This window comes from Oryza brachyantha, chromosome 12 (genome assembly GCF_000231095.2).
Source record: "Oryza brachyantha chromosome 12, ObraRS2, whole genome shotgun sequence".
Classification (NCBI taxonomy): domain Eukaryota; kingdom Viridiplantae; phylum Streptophyta; class Magnoliopsida; order Poales; family Poaceae; genus Oryza; species Oryza brachyantha.
In genome coordinates this window covers 3,855,027-3,874,846 of record NC_023174.2, presented here as the reverse complement: position 1 = coordinate 3,874,846, position 19,820 = coordinate 3,855,027, and the positions used below count along the sequence as shown (strand labels likewise).

General features: G+C 38.5%; 1 protein-coding gene across 1 annotated transcript; it reads left to right on the top strand.

The window, feature by feature from the left end:
- The first annotated feature begins 1,793 nt into the window (after positions 1 to 1,793).
- Positions 1,794 to 8,903, top strand: LOC102705866 (leucine-rich repeat receptor protein kinase HPCA1). Its single transcript, XM_040529481.1, has 19 exons — positions 1,794 to 2,077; positions 2,160 to 2,280; positions 2,406 to 2,477; positions 2,602 to 2,676; positions 2,785 to 2,856; positions 3,966 to 4,127; positions 4,221 to 4,295; positions 4,390 to 4,461; positions 4,551 to 4,625; positions 4,712 to 4,780; positions 4,887 to 4,961; positions 5,079 to 5,150; positions 5,291 to 5,422; positions 5,828 to 6,318; positions 6,431 to 6,592; positions 6,693 to 6,832; positions 6,925 to 7,144; positions 7,293 to 7,528; positions 8,154 to 8,903. The coding sequence occupies exons 1-19, from the start codon at positions 1,993 to 1,995 to the stop codon at positions 8,631 to 8,633; spliced, it is 2,886 nt and encodes a 961-aa protein (XP_040385415.1). The 5' UTR covers positions 1,794 to 1,992; the 3' UTR covers positions 8,634 to 8,903.
- The last annotated feature ends 10,917 nt before the right edge of the window (positions 8,904 to 19,820 follow it).

The window sequence follows — 19,820 nt, the reverse complement described above, 5'->3', positions numbered from 1 at the left end:
AAATGCAATTTTATTGTGCAAAGACATCTGCTGCGATGAGTTATTCTAAAACTTCATAATTAATTTGTTCCAAACAATACTACCATACACATATAATTCACTTTCTATACAACTTCATAAGTCTAAATGGGTAGCTATGTATGTAAAAGGGTACATTTTCACTACAACAAAAGGATGGGAAATATTTCACAACAGGTATATTCTCTTTATTTTAGGAAATATTATAATATATTTTATTTTATCCGTTTCAAAGGCATGAGTATTTAGCCAGTCATTTCAAAAGAAAGCTTAAATTGATCTCAAATATTGCAGTTTTAAGCAGTCCAAAACTTTGCAATGAATTGTAGGACATGAAAGTTGCAAGCATACTGATAACAAATTATTAAAGTATTCTTAGTCAAATTCCTTGACAATCTTACTGGATTTATTACGTACAGTATCTATTCTTTGAGAAGGGACAACAGGAGAGGAGAAACCTTTGTATATACATAGTTATCTTCTATGATTCAGCTAGATAATGACCTCCACATACTTAATCAAATCCACCCCAATCACATGACCTGGTGCATAACTCCAAAATCAACTACTGGAACGATTTGTCGCAACTGACATGGTGGTCATGACAAGATCTTGTTGAAATTCAAGTTCAGCAATAATATACTATCACTAGTATACTATGTTTGCAATCACCGTGCTGATGTTGAAATTGGATAGAATTTCATGAGCTATATTGAAGAACTTCGAATCTGAGAATTGTCAAATTGACGACAAAACCCAGTTAACACGGTCCAAATCACTATGATATAGGTAATCCGAAATTGGTTCGATGGGTTTATCAGATATGGCTCAGTCCCAATATAAGTTCATGCATCCACGAGTACAAGTGCTTCTGAAAACTTAATTAGATGAGATTTGCTCTAGTCCAATAAAAGGTACCTTGAGGTATCAAATCATTTTCTACCATTGGATCTAGTTGAGTAGGATGTGTACTGTTAGATCCAACGATCAGAAACAATTTAGTATCTTGAGATACTTTTTGTTGGACTGAACCAAATCTCTCCAATTTGGTACCGCGAGGTACCGGTACCTTGAGATACTTTTTGTTGGACTCAAACAAATCTCTAATTAGATATTGCTTTCTATTGTTGCTAACATATATACACACCAATCCTTAATGATAGAAAGCATAGAATCATTCAACTAAGGTCGTGCCAACTTGTCTTGTTCAACTGTAAATTACACAAGTATAAATGCTTGACAAGTGCTTTCATCAACCAATGAAGAGCTAGGGCCACAAGGAGGGCTACTTGCAGTTGTGTCATATGTCTGAGCCGGTCTGAAGGCTGTAGCAGGTTGAGCTCATTTTGGCCATAAAAAGACTAAAAGAAGTGCTCTCACAAAAATTTATAAAACAAATAACAGATATTTAGATGTGGAGCAATTACATCATCCATATTTTCCCTCAATTTTATACTTATCACCGTACTTTTTGGTACCTGCAATTCCATTCCTTCTTGTTTGGGTCAAAGACTGGAATGCATATGGTCTTCAACCTTTTCCATTCAGAAACTATCTTATCAGCCCAAGCGATTACGATGTAGCACCAACACCATTTAACTCGAATGGATTTTATTTTGACCAAAAAACATTAAATTAAATGGCTAAAATGTAGAAATTCATCCTGTCGTTTTCCTAATTGCAAATTGCAGACCGTTGACTCCATCTGGTCTTCTCGCCAGTTTCTTGCTCAGTTTTTTCTACACCCCAGTTGGTACGCAGGCTACTTATTGGAACAATCATGCTTATCAGTGTGTTTGACCTGTTCTTGATGCATATACAATTGTGTGAATCCATTCCTACCTTACGATAACAACTAATCTAGCCTGTTGCAATTCAATCAGAGTTTCTGACCTACCAAAGGATGAGCTGCTAAAAGCATTTCATTCAGTGACAGCTGAAGAGAGACAGACAGAGAGAGAAGCTGTCCAAAATATGGGGGTTTCTCCATGGCTGATTTTCTTCTTCAGTGTTCTTGTGGAGGCTTTTGTCGCTTCGGCTGATACGAATGCGCAAGACAGTATGTACAGTTTCAGTTCTTCTTCAGTCTTTGTTGCTGCAAAAGCTAATTTTGATGTTTTTTCTTGTATTATTTTCTGCAGCTTCTGGCCTCAATGGGATTGCAGGTAGCTGGGACAGTAGACCATCGAACTGGAATGGCCTTGATCCGTGTGGAGACAAATGGATTGGGATAATTTGCACCGGAAACCGGGTCACATCTATGTTAGTACCAGCATCAGAGTTTTTGTATATGTTCATCGAGTGGTTTTTGCTTTCAATCATGCAGTAATATGGTCAACAAAGATGATAACTCATCTTGTGTTCTCTCCTCTGATGGTGTTTTACAGAAGACTGTCAAGTTTCGGACTGTCAGGAACTCTTTCTGGGGACATCCAATCCTTGACAGAATTGCAGTACCTGTATGTATTTTCTCCTCTCTGTAATTTGAGCACTTTGGATTGAAATTAGGCATAAGCATGCACTTAGCTGGAAACTTGGAATTTTGGGCAAACTTCTGAAATTGCTTCTGTTTTTTTGTTGCAGGGACTTGTCCTACAACAAGAACTTGCGTGGCACCCTTCCTTCAACCATTGGAACCTTGAGCAAGCTCCAAAACTTGTGAGTAGTTAAATTTGGAGAGGTTCAGTTAATCTTGTAACTCGAGAATTTCAGTGCATGGATTCTTGTTTGACTTGTGGGCTTGTGGCCTCTCTCATTTCTCTGCAGAATTCTTGTTGGTTGCAGCTTTACTGGTGAAATACCAAAAGAGATAGGCCAGCTTTCAAACCTGATCTTTCTGTAAGTAGCTTAGGCCTGATTCTTCATTATCTCTAAATCTTAGGCCTGTGGCTGCTGGTCCTAAACTTTTCTTAAACATATCAAATTTGATATTAAAATACGTCTAATATATTTATAGTATGATGAATAATTCTTTAATATCAAATCCATCATTTGAATAAAAATCAATTCGAACTTTGCTGGTGGGATTTGACCTCGGATTTTGAAGTTAACCTAGTGATGTAGATCGAAATGATGCATTTAAACTTTTTTCCTTTTAGGATAATCAAGTACCTTAGTTATGGAGCAGGAAAGGTTATCTTGTTTATTACCTGGTAGAGCAATTTTCCTATTTTTGATGAGGTACCACTATTTTCTATATAAAATTTGATATCACTTGGTACTTTAGATACTAGAAGATATCAAATTTTACATAGAAAACAGTGGTACCTTAGGGTATCTACTTGGTAATATTGAATTCTTAGGTTTGTGTGCTTCATTTCTAACACAATGGATTAATGGTTTTATTTTTCTTAATGATTGTGTTGTCTATTTGTGCACTTGATAAGTTTTTAGAAAAACCTTAATGAAATTGCCACCATATATATTATTTAGAAAGGCTTTTTTTTTATCATTCTTGAGAAGTATTTTGAGGTACCAAAAATTTTAGTGTAAAATTCTAGTATCTTAAGATATATTATACCTTAAAATAATAAACTTTTATTATGAAAAATATGGTACCTTTAGATATTTTTTCAAAGATGATAAAAAAACTCTACTTAGAAATCTAGCTAATTCTTCTTGAGATTTGCTCCAATCCAACAAAAAGTACCGTTGGGAGTATCTCGAGGTATTGGTATCTCGTGATACCAAACCGTTTTTTAATCATTGGATCTAATAATGTTCATCTTGTTCAGCTAGATCCAATGGTGAGAAACGATTTAGTACCATGGGGTACCGGTATCTCGAGGTACTTTTTGTTGGACCGGAGCAAATCTCATTCTTCTTTGTTTATGTGTCAGCCTTTCATGTGTAATTGCTCTCATAATATTTCTGAGTATAGTATTAGTATAATAAATTGTACATTTCCCTATTTAAAAAGTAGTGTTCATTGTACTCTGTTCTTGCAGATCTTTGAACTCCAACAAGTTCACTGGTAGCATACCGCCATCACTTGGCGGCCTCTCAAAGCTGTACTGGTTTGATCTGGCTGACAATCAGCTCACTGGAGGACTTCCTATATCCAACTTGACTAGTCCTGGCTTGGATAATCTCACAAATACTAAGCACTTGTAAGTACATCTCAATTATTTGTATTGATTGTCATGAGATTTTTCACTTTCTTGGCTGTGGTGTGATGAATATGTGCATGCATTTTGTTGCAGCCATTTTGGGATGAATCAGCTCTCTGGAAGCATACCTAGCCAGATCTTCAGCTCAAATATGAAGCTGATACATCTGTATGACTAAACAAATTCTCCATCTTATAACTGTAAGAAATTCTTGTTTTGAAGCTCAGGCCTGAGACTGATTTCTTCTATCTATATAATCCAGGCTTCTTGACAACAACAAATTCTCTGGTAGCATCCCCTCTACTTTAGGCCTCCTTAAAACACTGGAAGTACTGTAAGTGCAAGTGCATATTATGAAATGACACAATAAAAATGCAGAGATTGACACTGATGCCTTTTTGTCATAAATTTCGATGAACACAGCCGTTTCGATAACAATGCGCAATTGACCGGACCGGTCCCTACCAACTTCAACAACCTAACCAGCCTTGCAGAATTGTGAGTTTATTGTGTTGCTTCTGCTTTTATTAGCATAAATTCTGTAATATTAACAACTACTCTGTTTGTTTTTTATCTGACACTAGCCATCTAGCAAATTGTAATCTTACTGGTCCACTGCCAGACCTAACAGGAATGAACTCACTCAGCTTTGTGTAAGTGATGAATCAACCCTTCCAGTGTGTAAACAAGAATCGACTTGCAATTATATGCAACTTGTGGATAGTTTCCTCTTAATAACTTGCAACGTTGTTATACTAGGGACATGAGCAACAACAGCTTCACTGCATCTGATGTGCCCTCCTGGATGACCTCTTTGCTATCATTGACTTCATTGTAATTCTCTCCTCTATGCTGTCTTGTGCTAACTTATCATCAGCATTTTTAATGATTCTTTGTTCTCCGATATCTCGTGCTATTTCATCAATTTTATCTGATTTTCACTGCCTCCAGGTACTTAGAAAATCTGCGCATCGGTGGGGAGGTACCACAACGTCTCTTTAGTATCCCCTCAATTCAAACACTGTGAGTAGAATTGCTTTCTTGTTTAAAACACAATTCTGGTGTCCAGTTTGAGCTAAACTGATAGATACAAATAGTGTAGTTCTACAGAAAAAAGGATATTGTTCAAATTCAATTCTGTGATCACTTCAAGACAAATGCAGGAGGCTCCGCGGCAACCGTCTGAATGGCACCCTGAACATAGCAGACTTCAGTAGTCAGCTCCAACTAGTGGATTTGAGGGACAATGCCATCACAGCACTTACTACAGGAATGAAATACAAGAACACTCTCATGTAAGAAATATTTTATTTTGAGCATTTTTCTCATCTTTGAAGATGTACCATGAGGTACCACTGTTTTTATATAAAATTTGATGAGTTTTACTCCCATCCTTCCTTTTATACCTCGAGGTACCAAATCGTTTCTTACCATTGCATCTAGCTAAGTAGGATGTGCACTGTTGGATCCAACGATCAGAAACGATTCGGTGTCGCGAGGTACCGATACCTCGAGGTACAAAAGGAGGATAGGAGTAAAACTCAAAATTTGATGCCTTTTAGTATCTAAGGTACCAAGAGATACCAAATTTTATATAGAAAACAGTGTTACCTCCTGATACCTTCTCAAGTACAGTAAAATTGCTCTTTTATTTTTGTCAAAGTTTGCAGAGCTCTGGCTGATTTCACTACTTTTCACAGGCTTGCCGGAAATCCATTTTGCAACCAAGGGAGCAACGACAATTCCTGCAAAGCCACCGGACAATCGAACCCGGCATTGCCGCCATACAAAACTGCATCCAACTGTGCTGCCCTGCCTCCCTCATGCCTCTCAACCCAGCAACTGAGCCCAAACTGCATCTGCTCCGTGCCGTACAGAGGCACACTCTTCTTCAGATCACCAGGATTTTCAGACCTGGGCAATAGCTCATACTTCATCCTGCTGGAGCAGACAATCAAGGCCAAGTTCTTGAACCTCAGCCTCCCGGTCGACTCGATCGGGATCCACGATCCGTTCGTCGACACCAGCAACAACCTGGAGATGAGCCTGGAGGTGTACCCCAGTGGCAAGGATCAGTTCAGTGAGCAAGACATCTCTGGCATTGGCTTCATCCTGAGCAACCAGACATACAAGCCTCCGGCTCTCTTTGGCCCATACTATTTCATAGGACAGTCCTACTCCTTTGCTAATGGTTAGAACATCACTCAGTTCATGCTTCAGATATCATCTCCTCCTGTGGTTACACAGGCTCAACAACACTCATGTGTGTGCTGAAATCTGAATCCTATTCATCAACAACATAGGGGTGCTGCAAGCTTCAAATTCGAAGACGAACCACATCCCGCTTATCGTCGGCGCTTCGGTTGGAGGCGCAGCTGTTGTGGCAGCATTGCTGGCACTCACAATTTGCATTGCCAGGAGGAAGAGAAGCCCAAGTCAGACTGAAGATAGGAGCCAGTCTTACGGTTGTTACTACTACCACTGTTCACCATCTCATTCATCAAAGTTAACCCAATCTCATTGCTGCTCTGACACTGTGGCATCACAACATCTATCTGCCATCAGTTTCCTGGGACATGAAGAGCACCAGCACCAGCACCGTCCCGCAGGTGCGAGGCGCGAGGATGTTCTCGTTCGAGGAGCTGAAGAAGATCACCAACAACTTCTCGGAGGCCAACGACATCGGCACCGGCGGCTACGGGAAGGTGAAGCTAGCAGTCGTCACTTTCTGAATTCTGTCTGACACATCGACCATGTTCAGAAGCTGACATGTTTCAGAGAATTTGGGTGACTGCAGGTATACAGGGGGACACTTCCCACTGGGCAGCTGGTCGCCGTGAAGAGATCCCAGCAAGGCTCCCTGCAGGGCAACCTCGAGTTCAGGACGGAGATCGAGCTGCTGTCCAGGGTCCATCACAAGAACGTCGTCAGCCTCGTCGGCTTCTGCTTCGACCAGGGCGAGCAGATGCTGGTCTACGAGTACGTCCCCAATGGCACCCTCAAGGAGAGCCTCACAGGTCAAACCACCACCACCACCATTACCACTCCTCGATCTTGAAAATGAACGCAAAAACGTAGCAAACTTAGAGTCTCGCTACGGTGCTCTTTACTGGTAGTAGTAGAAATAAATCTGAACCATCGCGCGCCATGGGAAACTTGGTGCAGGGAAGTCCGGCGTGCGGCTGGACTGGAAGCGGCGGCTCCGCGTCGTGCTCGGCACGGCGAAGGGCATCGCCTACCTGCACGAGCTCGCCGACCCTCCCATCATCCACCGCGACATCAAGTCGAGCAATGTCCTCCTCGACGAGCGGCTCAACGCCAAGGTCTCCGACTTCGGCCTCTCCAAGCTTCTCGGCGAGGACGGCCGCGGCCAGATCACCACCCAAGTCAAGGGCACAATGGTGAGTAGTACTACCTCTGCTTTCTCTCCACTTTATATAAGTTCCTATGAGTTTATACCAAGTTAAGTTCATTTAAATTTGATCAAGTCTATATGAAAAATTATATTAATATCAACAACATCAAATTTATTTCTATCAAATCCACGGTCAATATAATTTTATATCATATTAATTTTGTGATTAAAACATTGTTATACTCGTCATTATTTTTTTTTATTTAATGCCATGGACTTGTAAGTATACGTTTGAGTATTCGTCTTATTAAAAAAATTATATAATTACTAAATATTTTGTTGTCATTTAATTTGTTACTAAATAGGCTTTAAGAATAACTTATAATATTACATATTTGCACAAAAAATTAATAAAACAAATATTTAAATATAAATTTAAAATTTAACGGCATTGAATAAAAATTTTGGAGGAAGTATTTTTTTTAATAGAATTGGCTATAAATCGGACTTAAAGTCACTTTAATAATAAATAAAATCATAACGACAATAAGTAATAATTATATAAATTTCTTAATGCAAATAATAATAATAATAATTAAACTTATAGCTAAAAGTCAGTAGTGTTAAATAAAAAAGAATATTACGTATGCATGTGTGGCGTGGCGTGGCAGGGTTACCTGGACCCGGAGTACTACATGACGCAGCAGCTGACGGACCGGAGCGACGTCTACAGCTTCGGCGTGCTGCTGCTGGAGGTCATCACGGCGAGGAAGCCGCTGGAGCGCGGCCGCTACGTCGTCCGGGAGCTCAAGGACGCGCTCGACCGCCGCAAGGACATGTACGGCCTGCACCAGCTGCTCGACGCCTCGCTCGGCGCCTCCTCCTCGCTCGCCGGCCTCGAGCCCTACGTCGACCTCGCGCTCCGCTGCGTCGAGGAGTCCGGCGCCGACCGCCCCTCCATGGGCGAGGCCGTCGCCGAGCTCGAGCGGATCGTCCGGATGGCCGGCGCCGCCCCCGCGCCCGCCGCCGCCGACTCGGCCTCCGACTCCATGAGCTACGCCACCCGCACGCCGCGCCACCCCTACGGCGGCGACAGCCCCTCGGAGTACAGCGGCGGCGGCCTGCCGTCGACGAGGGTGGAGCCCAAGTGAAGATGGCAACTTTAATTTGTACAGCTCGTTTATTCAGAGTACCATATCTTATTGTGGAAATTAATTTTGGTTCAAGTTTGGTTTTGAATTGATTTGATGATGGCTAATTGAATTTGGAGCCCTGCTTAATTGTCAATCGAACCACACAGAATTTTCAGCAATTTAAGCTTGTGTCCATGTATATGTATGTAGCTTTTATGAACTGATTTGGATAAGTATATCCCTGTGTATTATGCTACAGTTTATATCAGTAATCGAAAATTATGATACTTGGACTAAACCTAAATGTATATAGAATCTAAATGTACCAAATTTTACACTAGAAAATTATGATATTTTATCATAAATTTTCAAAGATGGTAAAAGTGTTTATACTCTAATAGAAAATAGTGATCAAATTTATTTTTTAAGACGATGTTCTATCTAAAACTACAATTATATGAACCACAGGGAGTACTCCTCTGGTGTGTAATAGATGAATCTATTGACTTGAATATACGTTTTACCATTTGTCTTATTAAATATTTTTAATGTAAATATGCAAAAGTGAGATTCATTCTTAAACTAATTTAAAATTTAATGATAAATCAAGTCACGACAAAATAAATTTATATGATTTTATTGAAATATTCTTCAAGATTAATCTATATGTATATGTATAGTCTCTATGCTTTTAAATCAAATATTTTAAAACTTATTTATAGTTAAATTTTTCAAAGTTTCACCATAGCCTTATCCAAAATGACAAGGATTATAATAATTTTACAAGTTTTTGTCATGTTAGAGCCATTACCTTTGATGACTGGCATATATTCTGGTTTAATCTGAACCTTCCATCACTTTTTGTACTATGTTTATGACTATTTACTTTTACTGGTTTTTACGTGCTAAATTGGTTATTTGCAAAATAATAACCCCCATGCATTGTTCAGAAAGCATATTTCTCTATATATGCCTAATCACGTACTAATTAGGCTCAAAAGATTCATCTCACGATTTTCTCCATAACTGTATAATTAGTTTAATGTTCATATATAACTAATGCTCTATTTAGGTGTCCAAAAATTCGATGAGATGTTTTTGGGAAAATTTTTTAGGAACTACACAAGGCCTCAAATTCATGTTGTTTGGGCAAGTCATATCATCTGATGCACTTGGTTAGCTGGCAACAACCAGGTTACCATTGATCACAGGTTGGAGCCTTGGAGGACTAGTACAAAAATCTTAGCTATCATCAAGTGATATACTGTTCTCCACAAAAGAAAAAGAAGACTTGGGGACCAATGCAGAATAGTCTCTGCTGCTTGCTGACCTGTCTCCTGTCAAAAATTTGTAAAACATGTGAACCTCCATTGGTGATTTCTGGAGCACAATTCTGAAGATTTGTGTCCAATGCCTGATAAATCACAGGTTACTGTTTTTCCTGTTCCCTGTGTAAAACTGTGCAATCTGTGAACTGTAAATGATGGTTTATGACATAATTTTTGCAGCGTAGGGGCCGTTACCTGTTAATATCTTCTGTCTGTCGACCTGTCTACTGTGAGAGGAAAACAATTGTATGTGAAGCTCCATTGATGATTTCTGAATTGTAATTCTGCACAGTTGCAGTGCTGCAGCCTGCCAGAGGTTAATTAGTACTGTCTCGGGCTCATGACCCAATGGATTTTGCCTATAACAATGCATATCTAGCATCCCTTATATTTGGATTTTTAAGGTATGCTCGAACGACTGTGAGTGGTTCAACGGATCTGATTTTATTATACACAGTAGTATGTATAGTAAAAATTCTATAAGAGTAAAATTGAAACTAAAATAAGTGTCACATATCACGTTAAAATATATAAATTGATAAATATATTTTACCAAAATTTCGACCAAAATATTTAATATACTTATAAAAAATACAAAGTTAGATCTAAATTTATTAGTAAAATGAGCCCTATATTTTGGACAGAGCTAGCAGTGGTAGTAATAGCATTTCTGATGTTTCAGACATACAATTCAGCCAAGGCAACTATTCTAGCTATCGCTAGAACACAAGCATTTTCTGATGTTTCCGTTAGGGAAATTGGAAGCTAGTCGGTGTATCAGAATATAGGACCGAATCAGGTCCAGTCGTGTACCGAATCAACGGCCTAGATTGAGCCCAGCAGAAAACATTTGTGATTTAAGTTGAACTATTAATTGCAACAAAACATTGTCAGGTTATTCAGTAAAATGTTGATAAATCCAAAATATGCAACCTTAGAGCATCTTCAAAGGAATACTAATAATTTACTCTCCAAAACCTTTGGATTGGTCCGTCTAAAAAAGTATTGAGCATAAAAATTACACGCTCCTCTAGAAGAAACCAAAAGTTGAATGGCGTTTTTCCCAAATCTACGATACGAGAGCTGATTTTAAGCATACATGAATATTATGAATAGACTTCGGAACCTGTTAGGGATATATTTTCTAGCATAATTTATAAAATTTAGTTTTAGAGATCAATTTAAGACACATCTTGGAAATGCCCTTAAGCTTTGGCCGACAGTGAAAACACCTAGTTGCAATTCAATGATGTACCATTGACATTGTCACTTTCTATAATATATCAACAAGTTTACCAATTTATCTACAATATGCTATTGGGCCATTGATTGTTTTCAACAAACCTAAAATACTCTTATATATAAAAATGATAAATTATATTTTACGAATAAAATAAAATAAAAAAAATCATGAAACTCATACACAAACTTCTATGTCAGGTAAAGAGGCTACATGTAAAATTCCATAATTTTTTTTGAAACTTCTAAAGATATAAACCAATCGTTAACCATGTAAACCTCATAAGTATACAGCCATATTTTAGGTATATTTAAAGAATATTCTTATTGCAACATCATATTATTGAACAATCAGTAAAATCATAGATACATTCTAGACTATGATAATACCAATAGCACACATCATTGAATTTAGACAAACTCAATAACATAGAGTAGATTATCTCAAAGAAAGTCTAAGCCAAAGTAAGATTACTTGTGGGGAAACAACACCTACGTTCCATGCTTTCGGCTACCATTTGTCACCTCCAACGCGTGAACTAATTGGCGTTTTGGCATAAGTGCGTGCCGATGGAGCATTGCGACCTGATGGGACACTGACACATTTACCATCATTGATGGCTGTCTCCCCCTGATGTCTAGGTTAATTTCACCTTACATGTGAATTAAAATTAAAGAGCAAATTTCAGCTTGATGAAATATCTCTTAATTCACCTGCAAAATACAGTATAAAAAGGTTATTTTCACGAGATTTGTTTCAGTCCAACAAAAGTACCTCGAGGTACCGGTACCTCAAGCTAACAAATCATTTCTAATCGTTGGATCTAACAGTACACATCTTACTCAGCTATAGCTAGATCCAACTGGGAAAAATAATTTGGCATCTCGACTATTTTAACCTTTTTTTTAGAGAAAAGGCCTGAAATTTCAGCTTAATGTAATATATCTTCACCCGCAAAAATAAATTAATTTAATTTTTATAGGCAGTTAATCATTCATAATTCTGACAACAGGTAAAGTTGAATCCAATCAACTGCAAACACTGCCCATCTTCATCTGAAAATGACTCAAAACTTTCTCCTTTAGCTGTTGCACTTATTTATGTGCCGCACAAATTAAGTCGCAACAAAACTGAAACTCATCAAAAACAAAAAAATAGTAAAAAATTTGCCTGTACATAATAATTTTGCCTAATTACAAGTAGGAAGAGGCCATGCTCCTCATATCGGTGGGCATGAAGGCCAGCACCACCAGGAGCGCCAGCAGGCACACCGGCAGCAGCAGCAGCAGCGTCGGCGGCGGCGGCAGCGGCGGCAGGATGAGCGGGAGCACCAGCAGCGACACCGTCACGCACGCCAGCACCAGGATGGCCTCCGTGCTGAAGTAGCTCGACGGCGGGCGGTCGGCCACATTGTTCAGCCGCCGCCGCCGCCGTTGCTGTTCTTGCTCTTCTCCGGCGTGATGATACTGATACCTTCCCCTCTGCGTTTTCTGCTCTCTGCGTATCTGATCCTCCATTGTGATCATGGCCGACGCAACAAGCATGTAATGTGAAGATCAGTCAAGTTCTTCTGAAATCTGTGAGGATTCTGAAGAGGCAATTCTTCTGATGAGGATTTCTTTGCTCCCCAGCTGCAGCTCTATCGAATCGTAGCCTGGTTTGGAGGTTTTCTTGGCAGTGATAACTGTGACATGAAAATGATGAATTTTCAGAGATATTTGTAGAATGGACAACTAGAACATACACCGCATTTGGGTCTTTTGCAAATAATTTCAAGAAAGGCCAGGGTGGCATACACAACAGATTAATCTCTGCAAGTCATATGCAAGATGGATGCAAGAGAGAGGAAGCAAGACAGCTGGTGTAGTGAAGAATTTGGATGAAACAGATCAGAACTCAAAAGAAACAAGATTACTGACACAAGGAGAAATGGTACCTCTGATCTGAACTTGGTGTTGTAGGATTTCCTCCCTGATTATTTCCTTTCTTGATTTTCCCCCAGGGGATCTTGGAAACTAATACCACCCAGGAAGATCAAGAACTCAAACTAAAAATGCAACCAGGAGCTTCCAAAATGCAGGAGGATATCAAAGGGGACTTGAAAAAAAAATTGACAAATAAGAATAAAAGAAGGATTTCAGCTAATGGAGTTGTGCAAGAACAGAACTTCTGTAGCTGATGAAGCAGGTAGATAATGGTTTGTGCAGACAAACTTGCAGCCTAGCCCCTTTTGGTGATGTTGGATGGGAAGGAGATGAGCATGATGGGGAAGGCAGCCATTTTATCTGTGGACTGAAGATGGTGGTTTTCAAATCTTGGAAGCCTAGGTATGGAGGGAGGATAGGTGCATTGCATCAAAGGACCAAGTGTCCAAGTGGGAAAGAGGTGGGCCACAGTCTTTCCTCCTTGTAAGTTACATGGGAGATGGTTCAAAGAAAAAAAATCTATTTGGTTGTTTATCATGAGTGCATCCCATTAATGTCCAAAAACATTTATTGTCTATTATATGTAAATTAAATTTTTCGAGCCATGTAGTCGAAGTTATCAAATATGTACAGTTAAAAGTTCGGTTATCGGGAGATGGTAATTCGGTTCAAATTTCTTTTCTTGTAAAACATATATAAAGTAGATAATGGAATTTGTATTGCAGTAAGATACTTCAACAAAGAGAGAGCAAGAAACCTAGTCACTTTCCTAATTCTCTTAGAGTTTTGGAGTCAAACGCACTCGTTGAAATTATAGCGACAAACTAACAATCAAAATTGCACCAATTTCGCTCTGTATCCATGGAATTCAACCATCTACCACTGAAATTTCTTTTTTCCACCACTTTGGTGAGTGTAACAAGTGAAAGAGATCATTCTTTTTTCTCTTCTCCAAAGCACTTTTGGAAAGGGGAAGGCAGCTAGGCAGGAGTGTCTTCCTAGCAGCTGAAGGTTCTTCTCCCCTTGCTGCACTTTTGTGTGCTGTTCATCTGTCGATTTATTCAGTTGGTCTCACAACCTCCCCGCTCTTGCCCCTTTCCCATCATGACAAACCCTTCCCAATTGCACAACACACCAGCCTACACCATCAGTTTTGATATGATTTTGCATTCCAATTTGTTCTTATTAATCCCTTCTAGAGTATCAACCATCCTAATCATTCATGGGGGATGGAATTGCTTAGCCGGTAAAAAGATTCACTTATCACTGTCAAGGACTGACTTGCCTATATATGTCAGATGATCAAAACCTTATTATGACTGTCAAGGACTATTCTCAGAAGGAATATAATGGTACTACCAAGCGATTAATCGCTAATTGGAAATTACTAAAAAATTGTGTTTTAATAATAATTTGTCGCTTGTTTTTCGGATTTAATGAAGTAAATTAACATTTATTGTTACTGTAAACAACTATCATTATATACAAGAGCTTACTAGCAATATATATAGATTTTGAGAGGAATAAAATTGAATTGTTCATTTAGTTCAATGGGAAAAAAATTACATCAATCAAACAGTGTCAAACAAACAAACGAAAACTTTCAAAATCGGTTAAACTTTGCCATAATTCATGCGTGATGGTCGATCTACCGCCAATAATTCCACAGAGACAATATGGCCATTTCTGACAGCAGTGGTTGAAGTTGTAGCTGAAGGTACTGTACTATAAACCAGGTCATACCAGCATCATTTTATAACTGCCAGGTCACCTACAACCGGTACCGAAAACAATAACACCGTTAGTTCATCTTAAAAAACAGCAGTAACCAGTGGCAGATCTAGCCAACGACATTAGGAGGTCTGCACAAGTTAGAATTTTAGCCCCCTTCTATTGATCTTTGCCATAAATTTTAGAGGGGACTTCGTGGGGCTCTAATGGTTTAAACGGGGGTAGTGGGGCTCGAGCCCCCGCCGTCCCCCTACCAAATCTGCCCCTGGCAGTAACAATACCATAGAGATATTCAACCATCACGTCCACTTGTTGTTTGTTCTAAAATGCTTACAAAAGGAACATATCTAAGCTCTTATTTGAAATTGAAATGAATGAAATTCATGAGAAATTGCTCAGTTCCAACACATCACGGTTACGCTACCTCTGTCCCATAAAAACTCTCATTTTTTACAGACGTCTAGATTTAGATAAAAAAACGAACCCTTTGTAGGGATCAGAGGGAATAGTATTCCAAATAAAGGGCTTGTTAGAGTCCTAGTGCTAAGCGCAACCACAAAAGCTTTATTGTACGTTTTCAGATGATTGGTTGACTAGATTTGAAGGGTTTGGGAAGGGGTAAGCATACATAAAGAAATTGTTGTACCTGCAGGCTTTATGCAATACATTATCTTTGTTGCTTAATCCTTTTGATAGATTAATTTGGACTATTATTTGGTATAGATAATTTGAATGTGAGAGGATGAAGGATGTGTTATTTTCTCTAGATTATCGGGTTTTGCACACATGTTTCCCGAATTGCTAAGAGTTTTACCCACATTCTTCCTTTTATACCTCGAGGTACCGGCACCTTGTGGTACCAAAACATTTCTGATTATTGGATCCAACATATCCTACTTAGCTAGATCCAATGGTGAGAAACGATTTGGTACCTTGAGGTATCGGTATCTCGAGATAAAAAAGAAGGATGAGAGTAAAACTCAATTGCTAAACAATGCGGTTTTTTATAAAAAACTTCTATATATAAGTTCATCATCTCATATTTCTAAAATAGATTTTTAACTCTATATTAATTAATTCCATGGTTTACACTAATAAATAGCTGTAAAAAATCAGATAATCTTTGATCTTTAGCTGAAAAAGAACGTAGCCAAAGTTATAATTGTGGTTGATGGACGATTGCATGGTGTCGTGATTCTTTGATTCCTTGATGGTTCAGGATACACTGTCATATATAATAAGAAATTTTAATTATGGTCTTTGTAAAGGTACCATATTTTTAGTTTAGAGTTTTTTTGGTAAAATTTGGTAACTGTTGAACATTAGGCAACAGGAGGTGCAAAATTTATATTATATTAAAGAAGTGGTACATCCTCAGTACCTCTGAGGGACCATATAATAATTTGTATTTGTAACGTTGAACATTCTAACCTCAAGTTTGAAAATTTGTGCACGGGGGATGCATGGCAAATGCTCCTCCAATACTCGACTTGTAAAATTCATAAAGTTAATAAAGTTAATTTATATAACCACCACATAACAACATTTCAGTGTCAGTTTTGGAACTGACATTGATGAGGGAGGATCTATTATCACTAATAGCTTTCCACAAGTCAACAGGGAAGAATCATTCAGCTGGTTTGGTGAAGCGAGCTGATGCTTCGAGCTAAAGGATTACTGAAATTAAATTACATGGAAGAATCACAAATCATTCGCGTCACAAAATATATGCATGCTTAAAGTCAAAAGAAAAATGAGTTGTTGAATTACATTGTATCTAGGTTCACCTTACCGCCAGAGGGGTTTCGATCGGCAGCAGAGACACGATAACTGTGCAATTATCATGGATACCATGGAAACCATGGCAAATCCAAAGTAAAAAAAAATGAATTCAAAATTGGCTAAAACTGTAGTTCGGAGGCTTGTTGAAAAATCCACGGTTTTGTATAAAAACCACACGGCTTGTTGAGAAAGCCATCCATAGTGCAATCCAAGGCTAAAGAGGATAGAAAGAAATCCACGGTTTTATATAAAAACCACACGGCTTGTTGAGAAAGCCATCCAGAGTGCAATCCAAGGTCAAACGGGATAGAAAAAATAGTGTAAGATTATAAAAGATAATAGGAAATAAATGGTATGATATAATTGTAACAAAGTTAGGACATATTATTTGCAAAAAAGAGAGGAAAATTTGGGCATGACCTCTATTAAATTAGGAACGTTGCAATAATTATATATGACAATTGATATTGATATGGAACACAAATAATATATATGAAAATTCACGTAGTAACTAACAACTACAATTTTCATTTTTCCTACAACATTTTCCCTACAATGTAGAAACATATGCCTACATATAATTCACATGCTAACTAACAACTCTAATTTATATTTTTCCTATAACCTCTTCTCTACAAAAAAAAATTATTACACACGAAAGTCACTGCAAATTGAAGTACATCTATTGTTTTCCTACGCTGCAAGTTAACCTCACAAGACATATTCAAAATATTCACAAATCTCAGCTCTACATCAACAAAAAAAAAACAACGGTTTTTAGCAAAACATTGTTTTTTCATTGTTCTTGCGTATAAAATGTTTATTTCATCGATTTCTTTCACATGCATCTTTACAAATCATTATATACCATATTTTTTCAAATTTTTTGAGTTTGGCCTAATTTTATTTGGCCATACCACCCCCTACTGCCACTGCACCCTAGTGGAGACCATGGCAACCACGATTATCGCGACGGCTACTATGCTTTCGTGATTTCATCAATCCTACATAGATATGACCACACATTATATATTTCTCATGATCAGTAATGGTGATGGAGGAAGGAACGGGAAAACATGAGAAGACGCTTAGTGGTGATGTTGAGGCTATGGCTTTTGTCCATCCTCCTATGGTAAGACTAGATGGAGGCCATGGAGGTGAGCCTTTAGATCTACTTCCTGCCATCTGTCGCCGACCTAAGGCCTCCTCTCCATGACCTCTACTCACCTTGGCTACTGAAGAGGCGAGTCTGTGAAGCAATCTACATGAATTTGGCCTCACCATTGGTATACCACTCCTTGTCGCCGAACTTGGGAGAGGTAGCTTCGGTGGCAGCTGCTCACTAGCTAGGGTCGGTGTGGAGGGGGAAGGATGGAAAGAGCGAGAGAGGCAAAGGAAACTCTCAGAGAGAGGAGGAGAGACGGAAGGATCAGGTGGCCATGACTTAAACCCATTACATGATTTGCTCCGTTATTTTTCTTTGCGGCTCACCTTAAAAACATGCACTATTGGTCCTTTTTTCTAGTTCAACTAAAAAGCTAACACTAATAGATAATTGTCATTAGTGTCGGTTCAGTTATGAGTGCTAGTTTATACATATATCCAGCACTGATTGTTATCGGCGTGTTTTTTATCTATCGGAGACGCATATCAGCGTGTTTTTTTGTCTATCGGAGACGCATGTGAGGAGTTGGGTAGGCTATAAATGCATCGTTGGTTCTTAGGCCTTGTTTAGTTACCATAATTTTTTTCCAAAAACATCACATCGAGTTTTTAGACATCTAAATAAGGCATTAAACATAGATGAACCAAAAAACTAATTGCACAGTTATAGAAGAAATCTTGAGACGAATCTTTTGAGCTTAATTAGTCTATGATTAGTCATAAGTGCTACAGTAACCAATATGTGCTAATGACGGATTAATTAGGCTCAAAAGATTCGTCTTGCGATTTCCAGGCTAGCCGTGAAATTCGTTTTTTCATTTGTGCCCAAAAACCCCTTCCAACATCCGGTCAAATATTTGACATGACACTTCTTTCAAAAATTTTCTCAATCTAAGCACCCCTTATTTAATTGGCACTGATCGATGGGCATCACATTTAATACGTTACATAGCAGGAGTTTTTCTTACTACTTTTTGTCCAAGGCATGTATCAATGTTGTCCAAATTGGTTTAGTACAATTAATCATTTATCATTTAGTGTCAACTAAGGCCACTTGCTGACGGTCTGCATGTGCAATTAGGGTGTAAAAAAGGGACAGAAATTAAGTCTGGCCCAGGGATTCTTACAAACGAATGCCTTGCGAGCTTCCTACATTGCGTAAAAGTGAAATGCTGACTGCCAACCTCAAGCTGACAATCAAGCTAATTAATCATGGCCACATGGAAAACGTGCATATATGTGCAGCTCGACTGTTCCATGGAAAACGTGGGTTGATACCCGTGCCTTTTTTTAAAAAAAATATTTTGATTTGTTGAAATTCCGTGAATCTTACTGCATTGACAGAGAGTATTTAATTTAACCCTCTTTTTACACCTTTTTTACTGTATATATATTGGTCCTTAATTCGCTTAAGATAGGAAAAAGTTGCGGTGCTGCCAAACAGCATAATTTGTAGCATCTTAGGAGAAGCAAAATTAACATTATATATATTTATATTGAGAAGCAGATCTAGCTCTCTCCCCCGTTTCTTTTATCTCACAGACAATAAATTAAAAATTAATATGTTTTTAAAGAAAAGGTTCGATCCATACCTAAAGGTAAAATGATATGAGAAAACCTAGGGGACGGTATTCCACGCGTCCGCTTCCGCGTGCATCCGCCTCCGTCTGACCATCTCCGCACGGATATTCCGTTCGGTCGGAATACCGTCCTGAAGCAATCCTCAAATGATATATATCTGAAACTAGAAGGAAAAGTATTATAGGGAAATATGGAACCTAAAGAATCTAAAATTGACAAATCACAAAGAAAAGAAAGAAGAAAGAAAAAGTTGGAAAAAAACAAACCAAGAAAAGGAATGGAAAATTAGGGGGGGAACCACTTTGGGATGCAATTTGCATACTCCTGGTATTGTCTTTCTGGTGAAGCGCGTTGGCCTTCTCCTAGCCTTTAATTTCGTATCATAACAAATATTTTTTTTTCTACAATATCGCCTAGCCATTGTTAGCCATAACAATAATTTTATATCTCCTAT

What these genes read in the sequence shown, in the direction of transcription:
- LOC102705866 (XM_040529481.1), top strand. Translation starts at nt 1,993, where the DNA reads ATGGGGGTTTCTCCATGGCTGATTTTCTTCTTCAGTGTTCTTGTGGAG. An exon ending in TTGACAGAATTGCAGTACCT is followed by an intron (nt 2,478 to 2,601) that starts GTATGTATTTTC and finishes TTTTTGTTGCAG; the next exon opens with GGACTTGTCCTACAACAAGA. An exon ending in CTAACCAGCCTTGCAGAATT is followed by an intron (nt 4,626 to 4,711) that starts GTGAGTTTATTG and finishes ATCTGACACTAG; the next exon opens with CCATCTAGCAAATTGTAATC.